This window comes from Hetaerina americana, unplaced genomic scaffold, assembly GCF_022747635.1.
Source record: "Hetaerina americana unplaced genomic scaffold, ioHetAmer1.1.p SCAF_3, whole genome shotgun sequence".
In the NCBI taxonomy this organism is placed as follows: Eukaryota; Metazoa; Arthropoda; class Insecta; order Odonata; family Calopterygidae; genus Hetaerina; species Hetaerina americana.
In genome coordinates, this window is record NW_027286874.1 from 20,138,313 (window position 1) to 20,152,130 (window position 13,818).

Consider the following 13,818-nt stretch of genomic DNA (forward strand, 5'->3'; position numbering starts at 1 on the left):
GCTCATTATGTGAATTACTCATTATGTAATGTGTTTGCTAGTCAACTTTCCACCCTAGCATTTACCATTTGTCATGAATAACTGATCGTAGCACTTTTCCACTTGATAAAATTTATTTTACGACTGGGTTTCGATGTATTACATCATCATCAGGTCTAATGATGATGTAATACATCGAAACCTGGCCGTGAAATAAATTTTATCAAGTGGAATGGTGCTACGATCAGTTATTCTAAATGTTCGACTGACATCACATTATGCCTGAAGCTACTCAATTTGTACCATTTTTTCAAATGAAATTTGGAGTCCCACTCTTTACATTGTTTCTTTTAGGACATTGTTACAAAAAAATTAGATGATAAAGATTACAAAATGTAAGACTGATAAAAAGTTTACAGTAAGTCACCAAATATTGATTGATTATGAAACAGATGCCTCAAAAAAGCTCTACCATGAGTACCAAATTTAAAATTATTACAGGGTTTGACAATGATTCATAAAACATACCTAGCTGACAAGAAACATCTTCTTCCATCCTCTTCTGACCATTTGGCACAGTAATAGTAAACACAAACACAGTGCCATTGTTTGTTCCAGCCCACAGAGTTGGTGTTGTTGTTTGGGCTGTAAAATGTTAGTAAATAAATCAGTCACAAAATATTTAATAACAGGAGATTTAAAAGAATAAAAAATTTAATTGTAATAGTTTTTCTATCAGGATGTAAACTGCTACAACAATAACATAAAGTGGTAGTTTAGTGTCATTATAATAACTAATTCACTTACCACTAACAATGAAACTTCTGGCAAAGTACAAGCACCTAACCATGCTGCCCAAAGAATCTTCCAAAGGCCGTGCTTCAACTTGTCTCTCTATGGGTCTAGCCTCTGCAGGACTGAGAGGTGCAGGTACACCTGATGTGGAGGCTGGAGATGTTGGTGATGCTGCCGGTGCTGCAGTATCCCCTGCTGCCATCTCACCACTGCCCGAAGCACTAAGAGGAGAATACATAGCAATGGAGGATTTTACTGCAGAAGGGACTACATTAGCATTTTCAACCTCTTCTAAAGGCAATGAAGCAATACGAGCCTCCACTCCATTGGTTGGAAGGCTGGAAGCAACTGTGGGCATGGGTGCAATAGGGGGGGATGCTGGGGTCACTACAGGAGAGGAGTCAATGAAAGCAAGACTTAAAAGGGAACTCTCCTCTGGACTAGCTCCAAGGCCGAGGGACACAAGGGAGGAGTTACTTATTTCTTCCCATTTTGAAGGTTCACGGGGCAAGGAAGGATCTGCTTGTACCCAAGGAGCAATTCTGGTGGGAGTAGTGGCCCTCCTACGATTGACAACCAATGCCCTGATCCTCTGCCACCCACCTTTAACATGGGGCTGGTCTATTTTTCTTCCAGCTGCGTTCTCTTTGGGTTCTCTCTCTACATCCTTAATGAATCTGGTTCGTTTGATACATTCTAAGCCAATTTTGCCCAATACTGGACGAGAGACATTCATTTCAGTCCTTAAAGATTGTGAATTTTGATCAATATTTCCACTAACTTTTTCACCCATTGCTCTAGAATCTAGGGTACTTGCCCTGTTGGTCTGCGGATCAGGCATAGACAATGCTACTGGTAGTGCACAGGCAGTATTAGGTGCAGCCAAATCATCAGGTAGGCTACCAAAATTAGATGTATACGGGGAGAGAATGGGAGCACTATTTCTACGAGCCAAAGAACAGGGATCTTGCAGGAGAACTGGGCTAGGCGAGGCATTAGTTTTATCTAAATTGTCCTTAGATGGACTGCTGGAGAGCTTGGAATCTTGAACGTGCAGGCCCTTCTCTGCAGACCATCTGGGGCAGCATGCAAATACAATGGAGTAATGATTTACTTCCACATACTTTTTAAAAATCTGTCTCTCTACGGGCTCAAAATAATCCATATATACACAAATTGTATATTATAACTCAACCACAAAATAAATTACACATGCTCCTGCATCAATTCAGCTTAAGTACTGATGAATACACCATTGCATTACAACATCGAACACATCATATGCATAACAAGCATGCACTGCTCAAAAGATTCTGAAAAGAAACAAACTCATGTGATGACTGCTAAAATCAGAATGACGAGGAAAGAATTTTTTATACTGGTGAAATCTAAATCATGGTCCATCAAATCTGTGCACAACTAAAAGAGAATAAAAGAAAACACCAAATACCAGAGTAGCGGCAGCTAGTTCATGCTGCAACAAAATAAAAGAGAACCATGGAGTTCATAATATGTACAAAAAATGTAATCCAATGTCACTTTGGTAACTACAGAAGGAAAAAAATGAAGTTTGGAGACCAAAACCAAATATTTACTAAGCAAATTAGAACCTAAGCCAGAAAAATAAATCAGAAAATAGATCACAATTAATATGGCCCCATCAGCCAATTACCCAGGGACTTGGTTTGTTCCTGTATCCTCTGGCATTCCTGACATTTCAGCACCATTTGCAGAGGCAGTAGGTTCCTGGGAAGCGGGGGCAGGCTCAGAGGTGGTTGGTAATGTGCCCCCGCCTCCCATTACACCTTCATCCTCTGCACCCTCTGGGGGTTCATCCTGCTCCTCCAAATCTCTGATCAACAGATTTTCATTAGTATGTAAATGGATGCATATTTCAAGTAAGTACAAATGGAGTAAAAATGTATCATCAATTAGTACCCAAAAAATTATTTGGCAAGGGTGAGAACATTTAATTTTCAAATTACTGCTATGTAATGATAATTCAATTAACTGATAGATATACCTCTAAAAACTCAACACAAATGATTGTGGAACCATAATACAGTTTGCTTCATAAGCATACATAATTTTGCCAAATAACATCGTAGAAAGTATTTTGTTTGAATTAAATTCTGAAAAAAGCAGCAAACAGTTTGAGCAAAACCTTACCCTGTCTTATAATCAATTTTGCAGGGTATTCAAAATGCAACACCAGCCATGGAACAGGGTATCACAAATGCATCTATGGAACCACCTTCATGTTGTCAATTACATTTTATACATTTATAACTTTAGAGAGCATGCATTCATGTTTCTGCCTGCTGATCACCCATTTTGCTTATATTTCATAAAGTTCTTCAACAAGCTGAATTTGGAAGAAGAGAAGATTAACTTTCTTTCGATTGTTTGACTGGTAGATCATGGAATTTAGTACAGCTATATTCAAAAATCTTCAGGACATCTTCATGCACTCCTTTTTATGCATTTTTCTTTCAATCAAATGCGTCTAAGTAAATTATCCTATACTTTAAAATGCTCATACAGTTAATATAATCTGAAACCTACACGGGCTGGCATTTTTCTTCCTGATTTCTATTTCAATTTTCATTTCATCAATGTGGAATGTAGATATCATTGACAGTTTTTATATCTTTTCGCACTGAGATGGGGTTGGAATGCAGCATAAATATTTTTAACACTTGCTTAATTTTTTCTCTTTCAACTTCTGGGGAGTATTTTTTTCAATTAAATTTTAAAGCCCATATATGCCATTCAGTATGATAGATAATTTTTAATAGTTTTGCAAGACCAGTTGAATTAAAAAATCTATCCTTCAGAGAGATTGTCCTTGATTCAAAAGTGTGTGCTAGATTTAAACCTGTTTAAGCCATTTTATTTTTATCATAAGGGATGGGGGATGTGGTAGCCCACGGCAAGAGAAATTTGACTAATGACTGGAGGGCCCAGGTTACATTTCCTGGCACACCTCTGAGCACCCTCAGCTTCATCTAAGCTGTGTGATTTTTTGGGTAGCAGATCTTTCAGGGAAACCTTAAGTGGCACTTGGGAAAGTATCTGACCGTCCTATCCTGATTTAGGAATTTCACAAGCTGTTCGGCTTGGCATTGAGTGAAGTCTACTCTTACCTATCAAACTGACCTTCGGGGTGATAATGACATTTATAGTTTTTTTATGGTAATGGTTGAATACATTACAGGATTCATTCCAGGATAAACAAGAAATGACTATAAATATCTGATTTTTGCATCACATAATTTAAATGTTATTTCAAACTTGGAAGACTTGAGAGGAAGATACTCCTCAAAGAATAAATGGCCCTTCTACAATGCATGGGGATTTATCTACTGAAAGTTCTCCATGTGGCAAAATAATGATCGCAGACTTGCAATGAGATTGGAAATGACAAGAAAATTTTTCTTTGGAGAACATGAGTACCATTTTTCTTCATTACCAGAAAAGTGAAGACAGTTTTAAATTATCTCCAGCTAATCCCTAGAGATAACATTTCCAAATCCCAGAGTGGACAAAATTCCTTAGTCTGAAAAATTAAAATGAAGTGAGGGTATTCAAAAATTCCCATTAGCATGAAAATTCTAAGTGTGTTGAGTTCTTTCACTGCCACTTCTCTCTATGATGCAATTCTTTACTTTTTAATACCTCCACATTTGATATTATATATTGGTCAGGAAATATGATCCCATCACAAAAGTCTTCATGATTTTAATATCAAAGAATAATTCAAATAAAATCACAATGTCACTCATATTCTCCGCTACATTTTGAGGTGATGAATAAAAATGCCCCTGCATACCACATGATTCACCACATCCTCCCACCCTAAACCATCGCATTTCTTTCTCTGGCTCATTTTATTGTACTAACTCTATTCATATAAAACTACATCTGGTATAATTCAATTACTAATACATGTACATGTATTTTATCATCAGCACACTCATGCATGGGCATTTCTAGAAGTACTAAAAGTTTGAAATGTATCAACAGGTGGATGCTGATGTATTGGGAAACAGAAAATTCCATGAAGTTGGATTTACTTGGAAGCCAGAATGAATATTTGCTAGCAATTAGAATGACAGGGGGATAAATATGAAATTAAATGCAGGGCATTTTACTTAGAGACATTGCAATAAAATGAAATTCATCTACTTTCATGAGAACTAAAACACATTCAAAATAATGAATTATAATACATGGTTCATTCAATAATTCCATAAAAAACCTAGTATTGGAAAAGGTTTTCTTTCTGTAAGCTTCATCTCTCACTAGACTGCTGTTAAACATTCAGCTATATCCATAATTTGGTTTCATTTTTATAGCTGATGGCAGCAACAAACTTTTGTTTATTTAGAAAAATGGAGAAAATGAGTTTCATGAGGAGATCAAACAATTCTATTTAAAATGCTTAACACCAAAAGAGATCAAAGCCGAGTTGGATGAAGTTCATGACCCACTGGCTACTCTTATAGTGACTGTTCACAATTCGATAAATAAATTTACATGTGGCCATACACATGATAAACATTCAGGACATCCAGTGGAAATGACTTCCTCTGAAATGATTAACAAAATCCATGATATGATTTTGGGTGATTGACGAATCAAAATTTGGGAAAAAGTTGAGGACACAGGCACATGACAAGGTACAGCTCTTCCAATTTTGCATGAAAAATTAGGTGTGAAAGAAAATGCAGGGAAATGAGTGCTGCATTGGCTATCAGTAGAGAAGAAAAATGCAATTGTGTGGTGAATTCTGAAGCTGATATGGAGCTTTTCCATTGTAATTCTGACAATGTTCTGCATCCATACATAACTGTGGATAAAACATGGGCACATTATTACACTCCATAGACAAAGAAACATTCAAAACAGTGAGTTTATGAAGGCTCTGAAGATGGTGAAATCAGCAAATAAGATAATGACCACAGTTTTATGGGATGCACATAGATAATTACATTGATTACTTGAAAAAATGACAAATTATAAATGGTCAGTTCACAAATTGTTACCACATCGGTTGAATGAAGAAATCAAGAAAAAATGCCCTCATTTTGCTAAGCAAAAAATTCTCTTCCATCATGATGATGCAAAGGGTGTACACCGGTGTGAAGTTTCGATTTTGAACATTATGAAATTACAGTTTAAATTATGACAACACCCACTGCGTTCACTAGATTTGAACACCAGTGACTTTAAGTAACTTCCTAACTAGAAAAATGGCTTGTTGGAAATGGGCGAATGAGGTCATCACCAAAATAGATGCCTATTTTGAAGACCTTCCAAAATCCTACTTCTGGACAGCTTAAAAAGGTTGAAGAAATGCTCGCAAAAGTATATGAAGCTAGGAGATTATGATGAAAAATAACAAAAAATACCCATAATAATTTGTTTTTCTATTTTTCCCTCGGACTTAGAGAACAGCCCACATACGAATATTGATATTAAAATACGACTTGTATTTTAATATTTCTGTCTCACTCAATGTGAAGTGTTCATTCAAATGTGATTTTTTTAAGGCTTTGATCATACTTTGGAATAATGCATTTTAGCCATGGGATTCCTGTTTCCAGCTTTCTCAGAATTACCATCCAGAATACATTAGTGTGAAGGAGTATTACACATCTTATACAAATCAATTAACAGAAAAAAAAACAAGACCTTCCTGAAATGAAGAGAATTTTAAAGTTAAAAATATTTTTCAATACATGGCCAGCTATTTATTACTGCGCACTATTCCCCAACTTCTAACACTACAGCTAAATATTCAGGTACATATTGATTTGAAGGAAATAAAACTTACAGGTCTTTCCTCTTTCGATCACTTGGGCCACCCGGAGACGTGGCTGTTGCACTTCCCCTTTTCTCACCAGCTGGGCTCCTTTGAGATCTTCCTTTTCTCAATCTTCTGAATGACTCTCTCAGAGATTTCTTAAAAGATTTTCTACGTGAGATGGGAGCATCTCCAGCCCCTGAGAGATCTAATAAGAGCAGTTTTTGTAATAACTTGGAAAAATTATATGCAAGATAAAGAAAATTACAATAATTTTTGGAATAAAAGAATTCTATGCTCATGATTGAATTATTGAGCTAAATAGCATAATTAATGGTTGAGATAAAAATACCACCAAAATATATAATGGCAAAATTAAAAAAAAATATTTTCATAAATATTTCCCATGGAATGGAGATTCCATCATCACAATAAAAATCTACATTCTGCATGTGATCTTTCATTTCAAACTTTATCCTAACTTGAGAACTTGGAGTTCCCTTCATCTTATTGTTTTTAGAATTGAAATAATCTACATTATGAATGAGTGACTTCTATATCTATTACTAACCATTAGGGTTTAAGGTACACTTTGTAATGATGGGTTTCACTTTTTTGTAGTCAAATAGAGCAAGCCCATGTGCTGTGCCGGCAGCAACTACTCCCCATTGAGAATGAAGAGCAAGAGATGTTACTGCAGCTGGAGGATGCAGTTGTAGAACAGCTGATGCCCTAAATCCTACAGGCAAACAATTTTCTGATGCTGTTTTTCTGAGACTAAGAGGGTCATGTCCTTTCCATAAAAACCCATCACGATCAGAAACTATATTCATTGTGATGAGCTGCAAGTAATTATAGAAGAAATGGTTCAAGAAAAATCAATTACAGGAAATCCAATGACCAGAGAGTAGTCTATTATTGGTAAAATTTCATTTAACCAACCTTAACTTCTGGCTCTGCAGGGATTATATCCCCATCGCCCTGTGGTTCCGAAACAACTTTAGCAATGATTATATGGCCAGCAGTGCCAGCAATGGCAAGTGTTCCGGACTGCGGACACAATGAAATCTTCTTGATAGCCAGCCGTGGATCATCTGAATATGGATCAAATGTTCCTACCTAAATTGGAAAGAATGATTTATTTTTATACTGCATTAGTCCGAAAATAGCACTTTGACCTTTACATTTTACTTTGAAAATTGATATGACAATTCGACAATCATGTACACCCACGCCCTAGGTGAAGGAAAAACCACCTAGGCGGGAATGGAACCCGCGACCTCTGGGTTGGCAGACGAGGATGTCACCCTGCCGCCACCGGGGCCAGTGACATCTTAAGCCATAAACCTTTTCTTAAACTGAATCAAATCCATGAATTAAATTTGCAGGCAGTAATCCAAAGAGAGGAGAGAACTGGGGCATGTCACATACCCAGACTCAATTTTTGATTGGTAATGAGCATTAAACAATAATTGTGAAAATGTTTTGACAAAGACATATGTATGGCATAGTTTAGATAATTTTAATTCACAGAATAATAGCATACTAACTGAATATGCAAAATACTAATATTAATCCTATAAATGCTTGTTAAATAAAATAGGAGAACAGTACATTAGCTTTTGCAGGGTCTCGTAACTCAATTCTCCACATATTCCAGGACTGAACAGCCTGGACTCACTTTTACATAAAAAAATAAATTTAATTCAGAAATTTTCAAATATGCATTGAATTTTTGACCTTCAACCAGAACAGACATGCATTATCACATACAATATAGTACATTTCTTATTTCAATTTCTTTATTGTTTGGTGTCTATATGGCCATTTCATAAAAAAAGCCAAGTACATTTTTAAATCAAACCCCTATGTCTCCTCCTCACCCATTAACACTAAGAACTCAGGATTGTCCTGATTAATTAATAATAATATATATAATATATTTTAGAAATATTTACCTTTCTGAATGGGGGCCATGACTCTTCCTCATCTTCTTGAGTCGTTCCGTTAGCAATTGGAGAATCCAGCGCTTCAATACCTTCCTCCGAAGTGAACAACTCAGAAGATGAAAATTTATATAGTAATTTAAGTGAGATTCCATTAGAATCCCAGAAACGAATTGAGCCATCTTCATGCCCTGTCAGCAGCAACTCTTTGTCTCCATTCACATCAGTGGTACCATTCTCACTGGCTTCCTTCGCTTCTTCTTGGATGTGACCTCCATCAATAGGCCATGCCTGAAGAAGAGTCATGCAACATACATTAGTTGTACTAACTTGACCATTTGGTTCAAATGTTGAAAATGGTGAAACAGAGTATTGTACATAAGTCATAATTGCAATTGCAAATCTGACTTAGCATAGGAGGCACTGAGCAGATTGCATAAGCACTCGAATATTGTGATGCGTCAATTCAAAAATTTACCATTTACACTTTAAGTATAACTCTGGGGGTAGAAATTTTCCTCTCCGTAAAATAAACACCATTACATTTGATACACTTGATCCTGAAAGGAAATGCATACTTGCTACCTATCTAATTTAAAATGGGTCCAGTTGATAAGAAAATATTTTGCTGCAATATATCCTATTATTTTCCTTTTTGTATTTCACGTTACACAGAGGAGACCTAGTAACTCTGTAATGAACAGGACCCTGGTGTGTTTCAGTCATCATAATTTGAAAATTGGTGGATACGTTAAACAGCTCTAGCCTGTAATTTTTCTCAAAGTTTTTAATTTCCCATGTTTAAAGCCTGTGTTTTGGTGACTTCTGAAAACACTAGCCACTTCTTCCCCACTGAGAAGTTGGTACACAATTTAATTATGAAAATAATTTTCCTCTGCTAGCAATTCGTTAGGTATCACAATGTTGATTCAGCTGACAAGTTCTTAATTTCTGCAAATCGACTGGTGGAGATAAGTAACTTAGATGTTTATTTTTATGAGTATTTATTTTTAAAATTCTCATGAAGTTATCTACTAGGGAAGGTAATACGACAAATTTGTAAGGAACAGATCCACCTTAGCAGTCATATTAAGTAAGAGGAAAACTAAATGTTTATAAAATATTGAAAATTCACTGTTTCATTGAGGAAGAGAAATGAAAGATAAATCTTATTTTAATAGAAAGTTTTTATAAAACTATAAGTAATATTTATAGAAAAATTAAATGCATATGACAAAAAATAAACTGGCTTTAAATAAAGTACTTTGTCTGAATATCTTTTTTACTCCATTTAATACTTCGTTACAAATTTTTTCAAATGTAATTGAATTTTTCACAGGGGTATGAGGTGTGCCAAATGACAATAGTAACTAACACAAACATAGCTCCAAACAATACTACTAGGAATTTTCAGAAGGAGGTAAAGGGAGGAGTATAGGGGAAGTGGGAAAAGGGGAAAGGCAAAGCTTTAAAGAGCTATCGGTCTATTGCCTACATATATGGAATAAAATAATTATGTAAAATCTAAATATTTGGCAACAAAATATATGGAAGGAAAATTACTCAAGGATGTAAGGAGGGGAGGGAAAGATATTTGTGAGAGATTTATACTCTGAGTATATAAGAATGGCAGCCTACTTTAACCATGATAAGCTTCTTTGGGAAATACTAGTTAATGTAAAGAAAATATTTATGGTCAAACATTAGAGTATAGAAACTAAATCTTGAACTGACTTAAAAGTTACCAGAATATGAGTGCACAGGCGTAAATGAAAATATCTAAATTTATTTTTATCGATTATACATGAAAACATGTAAAAATTCTCATTAATAACTTCTAATTCATTAATATATTTAAAATAGAAGACTAAATGAGAGGGGGAGGAGTTTTTTCATAATTTAGATATAACAAAGCAATCACCTACCCTATCTGAATATGTACTTTGAGTTTTTTCTCTCCCTGCAGCATCTATTTTAACCCATAATGCATCTGGCACATTAGATACATGGTGAACACAAGTAATTGCAGAGCCATGAAGTGGTGCAAGGTAAGGCAATGGGATCTGTAGCCAGTCCTCACTTCTTAGGTCAATAGCCACAAGTTCTTCTTCAGCCAATACAATTAATGCTTCTGGGGCATCCGGGTTTCCATCACCACCTGAAAAAATATCAATATTTTCAATGCATGTGGAAAGTAGAGAACACAATGTAATGCATCTTATTTTCAATATTATAGATCAACATTTTAGCTATGTTCTCCTGGAATTTCAAATTCATGTGAGGATGGTAATATGCATCAAGTCCTGAATCTTGGAATATTTTACGTAAACCTGTAAATATTTTAAGCAAAAATCTAATAGGAAAAAATTGGAGAATAACTCAAGTCCAGAAAAGAAACAAATAGAACTCTGTCATTCCTACAAATAATAACAGCTAATAAGACAGGCAAGGAGCAGCTGAGGTCATTTCTATCATTATGCACCAGTAGAATTATTTATTTAGAGATGAGGGAGGATACTCCGAAGAGAAACCCAGTGACGGCATTAGCATATTCTTAATGAATAGCTAAGAGTTTAATATTAATCTGACAATTTACTTCTTTCAGCTTACATAAAACTGTTATACATGTCCATGTAAATGGATGCAAAACTTTCTCAACAGCAAAAACTTCAGCAACTAATAATCATGCACAAATGACTAGGCCCAATTTTTTGGTACCTGCAATTTTGAAGGGTATATGTGATTATGGGCACATCAAAAGTTGCAGGTAGAAAAAGTTCAGCTGAGCCATTCATGCATGATTATTTGTTGCTGAAGTTTTTGTTGAAAATATTTTGCATACATTGACATGGGTGACTATACATATATGTGATTGTGTCCCTCCCCAGAGACTTTATAACCTTGACGTGGAAGAGCTTGTGTCTCCTGGTGACACCTTGAGCTATGTTGATGGGAGCAATAATATTTGCTTCTGTTAGGGTCACCAATGCCAGACAGGTTTGAGGGTAGAAGATGGTCTAAAGGAACTCCATGCAGTGTCTGTCCTCAGTGAGGTGACTGCAAATGAATCTGACCCCTATGGGGTGGCCATTGAGTGATGGTGCCACATTGAAAACATTATTGAGGAAGGCAACAGGATACCACCTCAATTATACATCCCAAAAATTTCATGATGGACAAGATTATTAGAATGAGTCCTGGCAACTATGAGATAAGCCCGGTTGGCTGCGTGTCATGCCTGGCAGTTGTTATCCCATCGAATCCTAGCAAAGTGAAAATGACTGTAGCAACATAGAAGACAACCAAATTAATTAGTATAGTGACATGGAATTTTAGGGCAATGTTGAAGACAGGGAAATTAGAAACTATAAAGCAAGAGATAACATAACCATAAACACAGTAATCAACCCGAAGGTCGGTTTGGTGGGTGATGGTAGAGTTCACCCAGTACTAAGCCCGACGGCGGGTGAAATTCACACAACAGGGTAGGGAGGCCAGTTCCTTTCCCTGTGCCGATTATGGTTTTCCCAGGAAGACCTGGTACCCGAAAAATCACATAGCTTGGGTGGAGCTGCAGGGCCCAGAGTGCCTTGCCTGGGACTCAAACCCGGGCCCCTCCGGTCAGCAGTCCAACGCTCTACCCCCCTGGACTACCGCGACCCACAAAGCAAGAGATATAGAGAGAAAATATAGATGTCTTAGGACTGTGTGAGGTAAGGTGGAAGGACAGTGAAATTACTGGAGTGATAGTTTTGAAATAATATACAGTGGAGCAAAGGAAAGGGTGGTAATAATATAGGATAAAAAGGTAGGAAGAAGCATAGTAAACATTGAGTCAGCGACTGATAGAATATTATTAGTAGAAGTAAGACCAGAACTGACAAACTTGGTCTTTGTTCAGGTATACATGCCACCAAGCAATCATAGGGAAGAAGAAGTCGATAGCATTTACAATTAGCTAAGAGGACATAATCGTATGCGTTCCTGAATTGAAACATTTGCTACAGGTAGGGGATTAGAATGGGTCAGTAGGGGAAGGATAAGATGGAGGTGAGATAGGGAACTACATTTTAGGAACATGCTATGGTCGTAGGGGAAAGAAAGAGAGTATAGCAAGAGACAGAGGTTAATCATAAAGAATACATGGTTTAGAAATCACAAAAGGCAAAGGTACACATAGAAAATGCCTTGCAATTCAGGTAGATATAAGATACACTACAATATATCATGGCTAAACATAAGATTTAATAACAGCGTGATTGATTCTCAGTGTTTCCTGGGAGCCAATACAAACTCATATCATAAATCAGGAATAATGAAGTGTAGCATTGTATTCAAAAAGAATTTGGAAGCATAAACAAAAATGACAAGAAAGGAATATTAAAGAAATGAGCGAGGAAAGGAAGCTGGGTATATGCAGGAAAAATAGAGCTATAGAGGAAAAATAGAACTATTAAAGAAGGGATATCGAGGGCTATAATTAAAAAGATAGGAACTGAAAGTAGGAAAAGAGGTTAGAAAGATAAACAAGACAAGGAAATGGAAGCATATAAACAGAGAGTAAGGTAAATTCCAAGAAACTGCGAGAGATGCCGCAGCAGTAACTTTTAATGGAATCATCCACTAATATGCATTTTAATGCAAAAATTTCCAAGTGTAAAAGTGCCTTGAAAGGCTAATGATTTTTACACTCTGAAATTGTTGCCCCGAATTAGCTGGAAGGAAGCATGAAGAGTTAAATAACAAACTGAGGTGAGTAACAAATAGGGCAAAGGAAGTGCTGTGGTAAATGCAGTACGAGGATTTAGAAAGTCTACAGAGGAAGGGTGAAAATGGTGCACTATACTGATACTTTGAAATTAAATACTGGAAGGTTAACACCCTTTCCAGAAGTGAGATGGGGAATTGCTGCAAATAATCAAAGATAATTAATATTAGTTGAACCAGAAAAGATCCAAGAAAAGTGGAAGAAACTGTATGGTTAAGACAATAGATGAGCAAGATGAGACAGAGAGAGAGAGTGTGGTATAGATCAGGATAGCTTAGGTCAAGGCTTAATTGATGTTGAGATAGATACGGTATAAAGAGAATTGAAATCAAAAAGACGGTAGGGACAAGGTAAAGACAACATTCCTGCGGAACTACTTAAATGTTTAAAAAAATGAGGGAAGAATTAGGCCTAAATACTTCGTCAGATCAGTGCTAGTTCCTATGCAAAAAAAGGGAAAGACAGTAATATGTGAGGACTACAGAATAATTAGTCTTATTTTGCATGCAGCTTAAGTGATC

At 36.2% G+C, this 13,818-nt stretch overlaps 1 protein-coding gene across 7 annotated transcripts in view; it reads right to left on the reverse strand.

Annotated features, from left to right (window-relative positions):
* The window catches only part of l(2)gl (LLGL domain-containing protein l(2)gl), a 106,231-nt gene that overhangs the window by 15,713 nt on the left and 76,700 nt on the right, over positions 1-13,818 (reverse strand). For 5 of the 7 annotated variants that reach the window (XM_071588706.1, XM_071588702.1, XM_071588703.1 and 2 more), the window contains 7 exons: positions 10,455-10,687; positions 8,542-8,820; positions 7,526-7,702; positions 7,155-7,425; positions 6,614-6,791; positions 787-1,850; positions 508-624 (listed from right to left, as the gene is read on the reverse strand). In XM_071588706.1, coding sequence (XP_071444807.1) covers positions 508-624; positions 787-1,850; positions 6,614-6,791; positions 7,155-7,425; positions 7,526-7,702; positions 8,542-8,820; positions 10,455-10,687 — 2,319 coding nt within the window. Of the gene's footprint in view, positions 1-507; positions 625-786; positions 1,851-2,446; positions 2,627-6,613; positions 6,792-7,154; positions 7,426-7,525; positions 7,703-8,541; positions 8,821-10,454; positions 10,688-13,818 lie in introns of all 7 variants that reach the window. The other 2 variants (XM_071588707.1, XM_071588708.1) reach the window with 2 other exon arrangements.